Source organism: Lagopus leucura, unplaced genomic scaffold (assembly GCF_019238085.1).
Source record: "Lagopus leucura isolate 7727_CA_CO unplaced genomic scaffold, USGS_WTPT01 27-62_obj-0_obj, whole genome shotgun sequence".
Taxonomy (NCBI): Eukaryota; Metazoa; Chordata; class Aves; order Galliformes; family Phasianidae; genus Lagopus; species Lagopus leucura.
In genome coordinates, this window is record NW_024967527.1 from 97,401 (window position 1) to 111,704 (window position 14,304).

The following is a 14,304-nucleotide window of genomic DNA, read 5'->3' on the forward strand; positions in this document are numbered from 1 at the left end:
GGGTGTGGGTGGGGCGGGGCGGGGCGGGGCGGCAGGCGGTGAAGAGGGCGCGCGCGGGGCGCGGCGGCGCCGGTGGCGGGCGGCTGGTGGCTGGACAAGGCCGTGGCTGTGCCGGGGCTATGGCCATGGCGGACGCGGGGCTGCTGATGCAGTGCTACGAGGGTTCGGCGCGGGGCCGCGGCGTGGAGACCGCCGGCTGGCGGCTGTGCCTGGCGCACCGCTTCCCGGAGCAGCGGCAGCCCTTTGGAGCCGGCGACGTGCCGTTCAGCGACGTACTGCGGCATGTCGGCATGATGCTGCGGTACGGGCAGGGGCACCGGCGGCGGGCCAGAGGGAGGGAGGTGCGGTGGGAATGGGATGCGGCGGGAGGGGTCGCGATGAGCTGATACGGGGGGGGGGGGCCCCCCGGGGAGGCCGGGCAGCGGGGCTGCCCCGGAGTCTTCTGGACCCCGGCTGGGAGCGGCGGAGGGGAGTAGCGGCCGTGTCATCGCGCTCTGCGCGGCTCCCGTCTCCCTGTGTCGGGCTCGACCCCGCGCTGGCTGTCCCCGCCGGGGTCCGGAGTTCGCGTCCCCGCGCTGCAGATGGGGTACGGGAGCACCTGGCACCGGCTGCGCGGCCCTGCTGTCACCTGCGAGACGTGTGCGGGGCAAAGGTTCCTTCCAGCAGGAGGGAATAGCCATGCCTCCCCGGGAAAGATTGGGCTCGCGGCCCGGTGCAATGCAGGCGATGTGCCTGAGGCTGTGTCACCGCTGACCATTTCCTTGTGCCATGCTCTGTGCCGTGGCCTTGGTGCAGGGGAAGGATGCAATATGGGGCTTTGCACTGCTGCAGCTTTCTGCAGGGTGACTCTGGGTGCACCGGTGGCACAGCTGTGGTGATGGGGCACACTGGGAGCTATCTGGGCAGGCTTAATCTCTGTGCCAGGCTGAGCAGAAAGCAATGCCCTCTGGACCTGGTTTGGCTCATTGCAGGCAGGCTTTCTGCTGGTTGTAAAATCTCAATTGCCTGTGCTGTGTGCTGCTGGGAAAGCTGAAGGTGGGGATCTGCTGTGCTTTCCCTGCTCCTCGCTCCGGGGCACCTCCACAAAGCAAAGTGATGGAGCTGCTGATAGTGGCAGTGGCTGCACAGGATGGGCTGGTTCTCCCGACCTCTGTGTGCTATCCTCATGCAGCCAAGTGCAGCATTGCTACTGCCTCCAGATTTGTTGGAAAAGCCTTTACCCACCATTGAGGTGGGGCAGATGTGTTCATCCTAGGGGCAGCAGGCTGGGCTCAGTGCAGCCCACTGGTGAGCAGTCGGGTGAGAGGGCACTGCCTGGGGCCAGCTCCACAGTGCGTGTTTATCTGATGGGCACTGCTGCCTTGTGGGGCTGACAAGGGATGGCTGGTGCTGGCTCCTACCTGCAGTCACACCTCCTGCATTCCCTGCAGGTACTTGAGGTGGTGGTACAAGAAAACCCGCATTGAGAAGAAAACTGCCTTCATCGACCTCCTGAATGCCGTCCCTCTGCAGCAGATCTATGGTGAGCCCAGGTTGGGCATGGGGTAGTGTAAGAGGCACTGTCCTGCTCCTGGCCCTTGGGTGCTTCTGGCCAGGAAGGGGCTGCTTGGGGCATAGGGCAGTACTGACCCCTGCATCCACCAGGCTGCCCACTAGGTGGGATTGGCGGCGGTACCATCACTCGTGGCTGGCGGGGCGAGTTTTGCCGCTGGCAGCTGAACCCTGGGATGTACCACTATGAGACAGTCATCACTGACCAGGTAGGGCATGGTGCCACCTGCCCCCTGCAGCACCATGACGCCTGCCTCAGGGCTCACCCTGTTCCCCTGTGTTCTTTTTCTCCCCAGTTCACAGTGTGCTTGCGTCGCAAGGGACAGACTGTTTACCAGCAGGTCCTGTCTGTGGAGAAACCCAGTGCTCTTCAGGGCTGGAACTGGGGTTACTGTGGCCACTATGCCTTCTACCATGCGCTGTACCCCCGTGCTTGGATGGTTTATGAGCTGCCAGGGCAGAACGTGGTGCTCACGTGCCGCCAAATCTCCCCAGTCATCCCCCATGACTACAAGGTGAGGTGACAGTTCCTCAAGCATCACGCCTGTGCCCTGAGGTACTGCAGTAGCTCCAGGAAGGAGCTGGGGAGTGATGTGGTATTTTATGGCAATGGTCCCAGTGCTTCTGGAGTGCCACACTGGTGCTGCTAAGGCACGACTGTTGTCAGCCAGGCTTCCCTTCTTGATCATTTTCTTTTCCAGCCTGATATTTTTGTCCTAAGATCCCGTTCCTGGTATCAGCTGCAGTGGGCTTTGTTGCAGCCAGACCTAGTGCTGAGAGGAACCATCCCTTGCTGCTTGCACTCTGCTCTGGCAGCTGCTCTGTTCCCCTCCCACTAGTGCTTTGACACTGTGTTCTGCCCACTTGCTACCTTTATGTTTGTGTTGTATCCCTGCAGGACTCCAGCCTGCCGGTGGGGGTGTTCATCTGGGAGGTGGAGAACAACAATGAAGAGCCTGTGGATGTCTCCATCATGTTCACCCTGCAGAATGGCACGGGCACAAAGTCGGATGGGAGTGGGGGCCACTGGAATGAACCCTTTGCCCTGCAGGACGGTGGGGAGCGGGTGGCTGGTGTCCTGCTGCACCACTGTACACCCGTTAACCCCTTCATCTTTGCCGTGGCTGCCCGAGAGAAGGTGAGGGCTGGAGTGGGACTGTGCTGTTCCTGGTGGCTGTGGGGTGGTCCCCAGTGTGGGGACAACCCTGGAGCTGGATAAGAGCAGGAGGGTGTCTTCAAGCTCCCTGGAACACTTGTTTGGGGTTCCAGCAAGTAATGCAGTGGGTGAGGCTTGCATGATGCCAGGCAAGCAGACTTGGGGGTGGTGTTGGTGTACAGCATGAGACCAAGCTTATGGTTGTGAGATTGTTGGTGGGTAGCTTTGGCCACCTGAGAAAGTTCCAGCTTCAGATGTACTCTGGGGTGATACAATTGCATCACCTGCTGCTTTGGAATGGGAGCTGTTTCCTGATGCTCTCCTTATCCCCAGGCTGGCACAGTCATCACTCACCTTACTGCCTTTGACCCTGCGGGGTCAGGCAGGGATGTGTGGCAGGACCTCCTGCAGGATGGCAAGCTGGAGTCCCCCACTGGTGAGTGCTGTCTCAGAGGCCTGGGGGGTGCACGGGCTGAGGTTTGCTATGTGGCTGTAGTGGTGCCCAGCCACCTTCCCTAGGTTTGTGCTGCCAGATCTGCCAGCCGAGCTGGTTCTGGTTTGTTTAGGGAGCACTTAGCAGCTCTTGTGTTCCGAAGCTGGCGTAACCTGCTGCCCTCTTGTTGCCACGAGGGTTTCCTGAAGGTCTCTGGAATTTCCTTGATACTTTGCGTCATCCTCAGCTGCTTGCTCACTCATTGCCTTCCAGCAGGGTGACACTTTTGCAGTCTGTGCTGTCCTGCTGCTGCAGTAGAGCTGTGCATGTGTCCAGCGCCCTGCCTGCCTTCCGAGAGAACAGATTGCTGACACTGCTGACAGATTTGTGATGCTGGCAGTGGACCTCTGCAATGTTTCGTGAGGGCTGATTCATGTCACCAGTTGCCTAAATATTTCAGGAAAACGAAAACTCCTTTCTGCTGTCTGCAGATGCACTTGGAGCTCTTAGGCTATTGGGATGTGGTTTTCCTTCATGCATGCTGGACCTTATCATTGGATCTATACTTCCGTGAAAATTGTTGCCTTAATGAGTTTACCTGGTACACATGTCAGGACTGGTGTATAATTACGCAGTTGCTTGAGGACATTTTTTAAATGCAGGTGCTGTTCAAACACCCTTTAGAAAGCTGGAGGCGATGACTGTCACTGCAAAGTGCAGGTGCCTGCGCTGGCAGTCTGCAGTCCTGAGTGACAGGGTCATTCCACGTGTGCCTGCTGGCTTTTCTGCCTAATTTCTCTCTCTGCTTCCATGCTGTTTTTTTGTTTGTTTTTTTTTTTTCACCCCCCTATGACTCCTTGTCCCATGGTAAGTATTCTATCCTGGTTGCAAAAAACAGTTGCTCATGCACAGCAGTGCTGCCTCCAGAATGCATCAGATACCCATTTTGTGTTTTGGGGACCAGAAAACTTTGTTCCTTTGAGACAGCAATCCCTCAGGCTTTGTAAGCTTCCTTGGTTACTTTGTGAACCCTTTTTTTATTGTCTTTCTGGCAGGTAAAAGCAAGCAGACGCAGAAGGGAGAAGTGACAGCAGCTGCGGTGTGTGCCAGCTGCACGGTGCCTGCACGAGGCCACGGGACACTGGAGTTGGCCCTAGTGTGGGACATGCCCCGTGTTCACTTTGGCTCCAAGGAGAGACTGCACTTCAGGTGGGTGCTTTGTGACAGCCTGGTGGAGCTCCTTGGATCGCCCCTGAGCTGAGTTCTTCTTCTTGGCAGGCGGTACACACGCTTCTTTGGCAGCAATGGTGATGCAGCTCCTGCACTGTCACACTATGCCCTGACACACTACAAGGAGTGGGAGAGGAAGATCGAAGCATGGCAGAAACCCATCCTGGAGGACAGGTGGGGTGGATGGGGGATAGTGACTGAGCAGGGGGCAGCAGACTGGGTCATTGGCTGACTTTCTCTCTCCCTGCAGTCAGCTGCCTTCCTGGTACAAGTCAGCCCTGTTCAATGAGCTGTACTTCATGACGGATGGGGGCACAATCTGGCTGGACATACACCCTGACTGCCTCCCCGAGGACCTGCAGGGACCAGCGGCTGCCAAGTTGTCCCACCTCCTCCCTGTTCTGCAGGAGTACGGGAGGTTTGCTTATCTGGAAGGTAACAACTCACTGGGACACAATGCATCTCATGTCCCAAGTGCGCCCTCCCTGTTTTACTTGTTCCGAGGATGCTTTCTGCACCCCTGCAGAATGAAGCATGGCATGGGGAGGGAGACCTGTCCTTCTGTGTCTCCCCTCCCTCACTGCCCCTCTGCTGCTTCCAGGGCAGGAGTACCGTATGTACAACACCTATGATGTCCACTTCTATGCATCCTTTGCCCTTGTAATGCTGTGGCCCAAGTTGCAGATCAGCCTGCAGTATGACATTGGTGAGTTGCTTGGGTGGTGCTATGGGACTGGCCTCTGCCATAGGTGTTGGTGCTGAAAGGCTGGTATTACCTTCCAGCTCCTTGCTAAGCTCTGTTTGGCAAACCCCATCCCACTGATACCACTCAGCGTCTCCCCCAGCACTGGGACATGTCCTTACTGCAAGAGACTGGGAGCAGACTGGTGTCCCCCAGTATGTTGCAGGGCATAGCAGGGTGCTGATAGCCCTGTCTATGCCTGTGGTTTGGGCTAGATGCCTTACTAATATCCCACACCCTTCCAGCTGTCACTGTGCTGAACGAGGACATGCAGCCACGGCAGTACCTGGTGTGTGGCGAAACAGCCCCAGTGAAGACGAAGAATGTGGTGCCCCATGACATTGGGGAGCCAGGTGAGGGGGATGCACAGGGATGCTGAACAGATGCTCGCAGAGGAGGTGGTAGTGGGTACAACGTGTCACTTCGGTGCTATTTGTTTGTGGCACTTCTGGGTCCTTATAGGGATAGCTTTTGCTTGCTGTGCTGCTGTATCTGCTCTGTCCTCATGCAGGTGATGAGCCCTGGCAGCGAGTCAATGCCTATCTCATACACGACACTGCCAACTGGAAGGACCTGAACCTGAAGTTTGTGCTGCAGGTGTATCGTGACTACTACCTGACGCATGATGCACTGTACCTGCAGGACATGTGGCCTGTCTGCCAGGTACTGTGGGAGGGCCCTTAGAAGATGGGAGACATCCGGAGAGGGACACAGCAGGAATTCTTCATGACCCCCTCCTGCCTCCTACAGGCTGTGATGGAGTCGGAGCTGAAGTTTGATACTGACAATGACGGGCTTATTGAGAACGGGGGCACTGCTGACCAGACGTACGATATATGGGTGGTGACCGGGGCCAGGTGAGCAGGCCAGGAGTGTGGGCTGAGTGGTGGGAGGTAGCTCGGAGCTGGGGACATGCTCCCCACACGTCACCAGAGCACTGCGCAATGTGTCCAGCATCGCCAACGCGATTGTCCTTTTTGCTCTGGCAGTGCATACTGCGGTGGGCTGTGGCTGGCAGCTGTTCGGATGATGTGTAAGATGGCAGAGGTGCTGGGTGACACCGAGACCCAGCAGAAGTATGATGCCATCCTGCAGAAAGGCAAGGAGTCATTTGAAAGGCTGCTGTGGAATGGTGCGTGCTGGCTGGTGGGAAGGTTAGGGGGGATGGAACAGCGCATCAGCTGCAGCCGTCAGTATACCATATTTCTGGCTTTTTCCAGGAAAATACTACAACTATGACAGCAGCGGGAGCAGCACCTCCGACAGCATCATGTCAGACCAGTGTGCGGGGCAGTGGTTCCTGGGGGCTTGTGGCCTGAACCAGAAGGAGCTGGAGGTGAGGAGAAGGGGTCTGTGAAAGCTCAGCCGAGTGAGCACCTGGTGTGGGCTGTGTGCTAGCTGCTGGTATGCACTGGGCAGCACTTGGGTGGAGGTAGCTTAATGCACGTCAGTGCACTAAATGGAAATCAGCTCAGAGATGGGCTGCACAAGCAGAGTGTGTAACCTTGGTCAAGTCTGGCACGCTGCTAGGAGGGTCCTGCTGGGCTCTGCTCTCAGCACAATGGTGTTTGCTTAGAAACCAGTGAAAATATGCATGAAACTTTCCACATGCTGTTTGTTGCTCAGTTTGAAGTCCTAAATGAGCGTTGGAGGACATGGAGACTGATTTGTGGCCCTGAAGCCCACAGCTCTTACCTCACAAAGGAGGAATTGGCCAAAGGCAGCTCTGTGTGATGAGGCATGAGAACAGTGATCAGTAACATAGTATTGGAACACAGCATGGCAGCAGAGAGCACTCCTGTGGATTACTAATGACTGAGGAAGCTGTCAGATCCCACTGCTCCAGAGCAGAGCTCTCTGTGGTGGGAAAGAATATGCAAAAGTTTCTTCCCCAGGAGCAGTGTGCCTGTGGGAAGTTCTGTGGGACTTGGTGAGAAGACAGCATCTGGCTGTGCCCTCCAGCCTTGTGCAGTGATACTCAAACAGCCTTTTTAGATGCAAGTGGTAAATGTAGCACAGTCTGAAACCTCGCCTATGTTTTTGTTGATGTCTGACTTTGTTGCTTATGGTATCATTTGTCCCCTGCTCTCTGGTGAGCTTTGAGCTTGCTGAAGGCTGCACTGATGAACTCTCTCTGTTTACTATGGTCATCCAGTTTTTTCCATGTATTTTGATCCCTTGGCTGCTGGCAGTTCTCCTGTTGTAACTTCATTAATGCTTTCCTACTGTGTATGTAGGTCAGTAATGAAATGCAAAGATAAGATAAATTGGTGACCTCAGTCCTGAAGAAATTTTGCCTTGAAACTTTTTTTGCTGAAGAAGACTTTCCCAAGCAATCTTTCTGCTTATCTCCAGATCCACACTGCAAAACATGACTGTATCACATGCTTGGCTTTAGCACAGATAAAGCGATCCACTGCCTTTCCCCTGATGAGTCTGCAGAAGTTGCTGGGTTATCTCTGTCAGGCTTTGGCAAGCTCCTGTGGCATGTCACCATGCTTGCTACTTCCTTAACATTTCCAGCAAATGTGCAGAAAAAGTTGGTGCATCCTGTGCTGGGACCAGGCAAGCAAACTGCCTATTTCCTGTCCTAATGCCCTTTTTATGACTTTTTAGTTTTAGCACCACAGAGAAGCATTATTTACTTCCAGCTACATGCAGTCTTTCCATCTTTATGCAGTTCTCCTTGCTGTTTGATTGGCAGGCATTTTCATGCTTGGGTTGTTCTGGTTTGGTTTTGTTTTCTGAGGGCTCAGTCAGCATGGTGCTTCAGTTTGTTCTTGTAGTTCTTGTGAGCTCTTGGCTTTGGCTTGTTGAATAACTTGTTTTTCCTTCTGTATTCTCTTGAAGCAACTGTTTGCTCAGTGAGCGCTGCTGACCTTTCACAGACCTTTTGCTAGTGGTAAAAGTCTCAAGGCTCTTCTGCCATAAGCAGAAAATCACAAGGTGTCCCATGTGTCACAGTCCAACCTTTTATCTTCATGCTATCTCATGAAGATATCTTGCCTCAACCCTTGGTCAGGGACACAGTCAGTCATTGCCACCTAATGGCAAAGCTGAAGGAAGTTGAAGTTGAAGTCCTTCTGAAATCTGTCAAAAACACGCTCAGTTTTTCTTATTCCACTGTGCAGAAGCTGAGTATCCTGTTTGATAGGTAACTTTCGATGTTCAGCTCTTTTGATAGGATTCCCAACACACACTGTAATCAGCCTTGTGGTATTCACAGTCCCACTTTTCAGCTGCAGGATGTATCCCCGTGTCACTACCCTGGCTGTGCCACAGCCTTCCCCTCCAGCATCTCTGACCCGTTCTCCTGTCCACCTCTGGTCTGTGTCTCATCTTTTCTCAGCATTGTAATGTCTGTTGTAGATGGTGGCAGGCTACACTAGCTAGATGAAGTAGCTATGATGGGGGTGAGACAGCAGTTTTAACCAGCAGAAAGCTTGGGTTATGAGTTGGCAATAGCTTGAAAAACATCAGCAGTGACCATAAGTGCAGGCTGGGAATTCAAGTAGGGCAAGTTTGAGGAGTGTGGCTGGCCTGTCCCCAAAGCAAACCCCAAAGCAGGAGTGAGATGCAGTTGTGGAGGAGTCACTAGGCACCATTGGGAAAGGTGGCAAAAAGGTCTGCCTCTTCTTTCTGACTTTTTTTGGGGGAAAAGGCCTTCTGGTGTTTTCCTAAGGTGCCCACTTACCAGCAAGCAGTGTTGACCTATTCCTAGCGAGAAATGTCACCAAGTTGCTGGCACTGTCTCTATGCAGGTCTTCCCCAAGAGCCACATTGTCAGCGCACTGAAGACCATCTTTGAGAAGAATGTGATGAGCTTTGCGGGTGGCACCATGGGTGCTGTGAATGGCATGCGGCCTGATGGTGTGCCTGACACCTCTAGCGTGCAGTCCAGTGAGGTGTGGGTTGGTGTTGTCTATGCTCTGGCTGCCACCATGATCCAGGAGGTAAGCAGGCGTGCCAGGGGGTGAGCTGGCATGTGTCATCTCCATGCCACAGAGATGACAATGGCAGCCTTTTTTTCCACAGGGACTGGTGCAGGAGGGCTTCCGCACAGCAGAGGGCTGCTACCGAACGGTGTGGGAGAAACTGGGCATGGCTTTCCAGACCCCTGAAGCCTATTGTGAGAAGAAAATCTTCCGCTCGCTGGCATACATGCGGCCCCTCAGCATCTGGAGCATGCAGCTGGCCCTGGAGAGCAAAGCCCGCCAGGCCCCCAAACCCACACCACCCTAGAAGAATCCTCTGCACCCCTGAGACTGGGTGGCACAGAGCAGAGTTGCAGGGATTTCATCCTGTGCCTCCCTCTCTTGAGAATGCTCAAATTGCTGTTTTCCTTTTTACCTCTTTGGCTCCCACATTTCTGCCCCTTGCTCTGGGGGATCCCCAGCCTCTGTGCTGCACAGGAGACCATAGGCACGTGTTATGTCCTGTCATCATTGTGGTGAGAGGAGGGGACTGGATGGGGATATGTGACTGTCCCCTCCCTGGTGCTCAGGGCTTCTGCAGGACCCCCATTCCCCAAGACGTGTCCTGGGGTATGTGGCCTGCAGAATGTGACAGGGACAGGATGCGGCCCACACTGACACATGGGTGCTGTAGTGTGTAGCTCCCTGGGCTGACTCTGCAGCTGGGGGGCCCAGCTGGGACAATCACTGGGGGATGGTGACAATCCCAGCCCCAACAGTGCCCAGCCTGGTCTGGCACCGTGCTGTGAGCTGGGGTAGGCAGGGGAGCGGGTTTTAGAAAATTGATTGTTTTAAGTTCTTAATAAACTATTGTTCAGCTGTCTATCACTCTCCTTGTGCTTCCTGGTGTGTGTGCAGGTGCAGGGGTGGGGATTTGCGTGCAGAGTTGGGGTGACGGCCAGCTCTCCACTTATGTCTGCAGGAAGGCAAAGAAACCAACATGGGCTCTGAAATGTCACCAGCCCTTGCAGAGGGCTGCCACCAGCTGCTGGGAAAGAGGGCAGAGGGCCCTGTGGCTCTTGCAGTCACGCACTGATGATGACTGGAGAGCTGTGGGGAAGCTTAGGCCAAAAGCAGTGGCCCAGTGGCGACAGCGTACCTGGTTCCCTGTGCAGGCTGCTCAGCACTGAGGTGGGACACCTTCACCTTGACCTTTGTCCTCCCGTGGTTGGCACCAGTTTCCCCAACCTGTGGGGTGAGGGCAGTCCTGCTGCTCCCAAGCCAGTGACAATGCCAGGGTGCCAACACTGCTCCTGCCTCTCCTCCTAATAGTACTTTACTGCAGCCACGCTCTAGTTCTTCTCACATCCCTTCAGGCAGCAGTTCTGGCTCCTGTGCCCCCATATGGCCTCCCAGTGCCTCTCCTGTGCCCCCACGCAGTGCTGTGGCAGTAATGCCTGCGTCACCACATCCCCCGTGCTGCTGCAGGCGGTGGCCCGTCTCCTGCTGGTGACCCTTGGCAGGCTGCCCAGGGGCCGCACACAGCCCCCACCACTATAAACAGCTCTGAGCAGGACTGGAGCAGAGCACAGCTTCGCCATGGAGCACCGCCGCTACTGCCTCCTGCTTGGCCTGGTCCTGCTTGGCCTCGGCCCTGCAGCCTCCAGGAAGGTGAGGGCAGCCGGAACCGAGCGCTGGGGGCTAGCTGCCATGCCGAGCTGTGCTGGGCCGTGCTGTGATCTGACACGCTGCCGTGTCCCCTGGTCCTAGTGTGATCTGCAGGGCCTGTGGAGAAATGAGCTGGGCTCCAACATGACCATCTCAGCCCTGGACGTGGCTGGGACCTTTTCCGGCTCCTACCAGACAGCGGTAGCAGTCACCAACAAGCAGATCCTGGTGTCACCGCTGCAAGGGGCCCAGCAGCCCGCCGGCACCAAGGGGCAGCAGCCCACGTTTGGCTTCACTGTGCAGTGGCAGTTTGCAGGTATGGCAGCACCAGCAAGGCTGTAGATAGCCAGACAGCTCTGCCCAAGGTGTCTGTCTGTCTAAGGGTCTGATAGAGCTATTTGTCAGCCCAGGCACCCAGGGTGTCCTTCTATCAGAGAAGGCAGTCTTTATTCCCCTGGCTTCAGCCCTCGGTTTACCCCCAGACTCCACCACTGTTTTTGTGGGACAGTGCTTCGTGGACCGCCGTGGGAAGGAGACGCTGGAGATGGCATGGCTGCTGCGGGAAGAGGTTCCCTCCCGCAAGGACACCTGGAAGGCCATCAGGTGAGCACAGCTCTCGCTGCCACCCCTGCAATGCCCACCCCACCCCACTGACCCCTCTTCCTGCAGGGTTGGCACCAACGTCTTCACCCGTGTCAAGTGATGGGGAGCACTGCCTGTTCCTCAAGATCCTGTCTGCAGCACCTGGGATCTCTGCTGCCTCCTCACTGTGTCCTGCTGCCCACCTGCTGCATCCCTGTGCCTATGCACCACGAGCCAAATAAACCCTCCCGCAACAGCAGAGCTGTACCGCATGTGCTTCTTATTCCCCTCCAGCTGAGCTTGGAAGAGGGACAGGCAGGGGACCAGCAACTAGGATGCACTTGACTGGGGGATGAGTACCTTTTCTGTATCACAGTCCTCCAGCAAGTATTGCTCGCAGCACAGCACGGTCTTTCAGAGCACAGTAAATCCTTAGTGCCAGTGGGCAGGGCAGGGCAGCAGTTCAGGGCAGTTTTTGGGAGGGCAGGGATAGCAGCAGTGGCTGGGGGACAAAACTTTACACTGAGTGCCTGCAGCTGCCAATAAAGCATTCTCTTTTGGATTCCTCTTCCTCTTCTGACACATTGCTAAATCCTTGATGCTTTCCTTCTCCCAGGTTTGAGTTTTTTGAGCTTTTGCAGTTCCTTCTCAGCCTTTCTGAGCAGAGTGCATTTACACTGCTGCTCTGCTGCAGCCTTTTCCCTTCTTGGCTGCTCTGTCTGGAGTTACCTTTTAACAAGCTCCTTGCATTTTCAGTTAATATTTAGTCCAAGTATCTGCTTCACATGAATTAGGAAATAGGGCACGGGCTGACAGGGCTGTTAGTGAGACGCTCCCTACCTTGGTGGCCTGTAAAACACCTTCTGCAGGCATCGTTCCTACCAACCATTTGTGTCTCAATATTGAACATCCTGGCATCCAGCTTCCCAGTTTCCAACATTTCAAAGCCCAGCAGCTCACTGCACAACATTTTGGCATCTGACATGTCCATACCCACAATCTCCATCCAGCTGTTATCTCTCCTGAGCAGATGAAGTGAGGGACTTCCAGCCTCAGCCGGGGGACAAACAGCTCCTTGGTCCCGCTCCTCTGCTGCTCTCCCTGGCTCCAAGAGCAGAGGACAAGTCCTGGGAGGACGGAGGAGCCCCTGGGCCTTGTCCTCAGCTCTGCTAAACAGGATTCACTCCTAGCAGGGATGGTATTTCAGGACCACAAGTGCAGGAACTGAGAGACCTCTAGATCAACTGACATTGTCCTTATGGAGTCTTCAACTTGCCAGATGTTAAGTGGGAACACCATACGGTTTCAGGAGATTTCTACAACACTTTGTTGACAACTTCCTAGTGCAGGTACTAGAGGAGCCAATGAGGAAAACTTCCCTCCTAGATACGTAGCTTGAGAAGCCTTGTGGATGGAATGACCATCTTGGCCACACAGATCATGAAGTAGTCAAATTTAAAATCCTTGGTGTTAGGAGGAAAATGGATACCAAAATTTCAGCCCCGGATATGAAGAAAGCAGAGTTCAGGCTACTCAGGGAACTAGTCACTGAAGCCCCCTGGGAAACTATTTTTGAAGCACTGGGATGCATCAATGCTGGCCACTTTTTAAGCACCATCTCCTAAGACCATGAGACGGGCAATTTCAAAATGTCACAAGTCAAGCAGTTGGGCCACAACGTCGGCTTGGCTGAACAGGGATCTTCTTCAATAGCTTAGAAGGAAAGGCCACTGAAAGCAAGGTCAGGAAACATGAGAAGAATACACGGATGCTGTTTGCCTTCGTAGGGAAAAAAACGGTGTGGCCAAAGCTCAGTTAGAGTTGCAGCTGGCCAGTGCTGTGCAGGACAAAAAGAAATTTAAATACTAAATGTTAAATATGTTAACAATGAAAGAAGGACCAGAGAGAAAGTTGGTTCATTACTCGATGAGAATGGTCACCTTGCAAACAGGGACACAGACAAAGCAGAGACCTTTGATGGCTTCTTTGTGTCTGTTTTCAACACCGATGATGGGCTCTGGGACCCCTGGAGCTGGAGGACCGGGGCTGCAGTAACAACCAGCTCCCAACCAACTCCCAACTTGTGTGCAATTTGCTGTTCCATACAGATGCATCTAAATCCAGGAGACCCAATGGGATCCACCCCAGGGCACTCAGAGTGCTGGCCAATGTCATCACAAGACCTCAACTATTTTTCAACAGTCTTGAAAATCTGGAGAGGTCCCAGTTGGCTGAAAGCTGGGGAATATTGTTCCAGAATATGTTGTTCTTGTTCAAGAAAGGCAAGCAAGAAGACCTTGCTAATTACGGCCTGTCAGTCTCACTTCAGCGCCTACTAAAATTATGGAGGCATTATGCTGGGAGCTACTGAAAAACATCTGAAGGATAATGCAATCATGGGTCACAGCCAACATGAGTTCATGAGGGGAAAGTCCTGTTTAACTAAATTTCCTTTTAAGAAAAGATCACCCACCTAGTTGATGTAGGGAAACAAGTTCATGTAATCCTTCTGCATTTCAGTAAAGCTTTCAATACTGCTTTGCACACTATCATTCTGGACAAAATGTCAAGCAAATAGCAAGCAAATAGCAGTGGTGGACAAGAGGGGTTCCAGGGTGAAAATCCTACACAAACTGCAGTCTGTGCTGTCCCTCAGGGTTCAGCTCTGGGACTGCTGCCCTTCAGCGTCATCACGAGTGACACGGCAGTGGGACGGAGCGCACCCTGAGCAGTTTGCGGATGACACCCAGCCGTGCGGTGCGGTCGACACGGCCGAGGGACGGGATGCCGTCCAGAGAGACCTGGCCAGGCTGAGCGGTGCGCCCAGGGGAACCTCCTGAGGCTCAACACATCCAAGCGCGAGGCGTCGCACCCGGGTCGTGGCAACCCCCACTGCCAGTACGAGCCGGGGGCCGTAGGGACAGAGCACGGCCCTGCCAGAAAGGACCTGGGGGTGCCGGTGGATGGCAGCCGGGCGTGAGCCAGCAGTGTGCCCTGCGGCCCAGGCAGCCGGCCGGATCCTGGGCTG

At 54.6% G+C, this 14,304-nt stretch overlaps 2 protein-coding genes across 3 annotated transcripts; both read left to right on the forward strand.

Moving 5' to 3' along the window:
* The first annotated feature begins 80 nt into the window (after window positions 1-80).
* Window positions 81-9,909, forward strand: GBA2 (glucosylceramidase beta 2). Its single transcript, XM_042893883.1, has 17 exons — window positions 81-301; window positions 1,431-1,522; window positions 1,645-1,760; window positions 1,848-2,066; window positions 2,450-2,689; window positions 3,041-3,143; window positions 4,196-4,349; window positions 4,419-4,544; window positions 4,621-4,805; window positions 4,972-5,076; window positions 5,358-5,465; window positions 5,624-5,775; window positions 5,863-5,969; window positions 6,102-6,244; window positions 6,333-6,448; window positions 8,874-9,065; window positions 9,148-9,909. The coding sequence occupies exons 1-17, from the start codon at window positions 120-122 to the stop codon at window positions 9,352-9,354; spliced, it is 2,547 nt and encodes an 848-aa protein (XP_042749817.1). The 5' UTR covers window positions 81-119; the 3' UTR covers window positions 9,355-9,909.
* Window positions 9,910-10,602: 693 nt separating this feature from the next.
* On the forward strand, window positions 10,603-11,537 carry LOC122193171 (avidin-like). Of its 2 annotated transcripts, none has more exons than XM_042893892.1 (4): window positions 10,603-10,697; window positions 10,797-11,010; window positions 11,159-11,297; window positions 11,364-11,537. In XM_042893892.1, exons 1-4 carry the CDS (start codon window positions 10,626-10,628, stop codon window positions 11,395-11,397), a joined length of 459 nt encoding a protein of 152 aa, XP_042749826.1. In that variant the 5' UTR covers window positions 10,603-10,625; the 3' UTR covers window positions 11,398-11,537. The 2 variants fall into 2 exon arrangements, with proteins under 2 accessions (XP_042749826.1, XP_042749827.1); XM_042893893.1 differs by having other exon boundaries at window positions 11,177-11,297.
* Window positions 11,538-14,304: the final 2,767 nt, after the last annotated feature.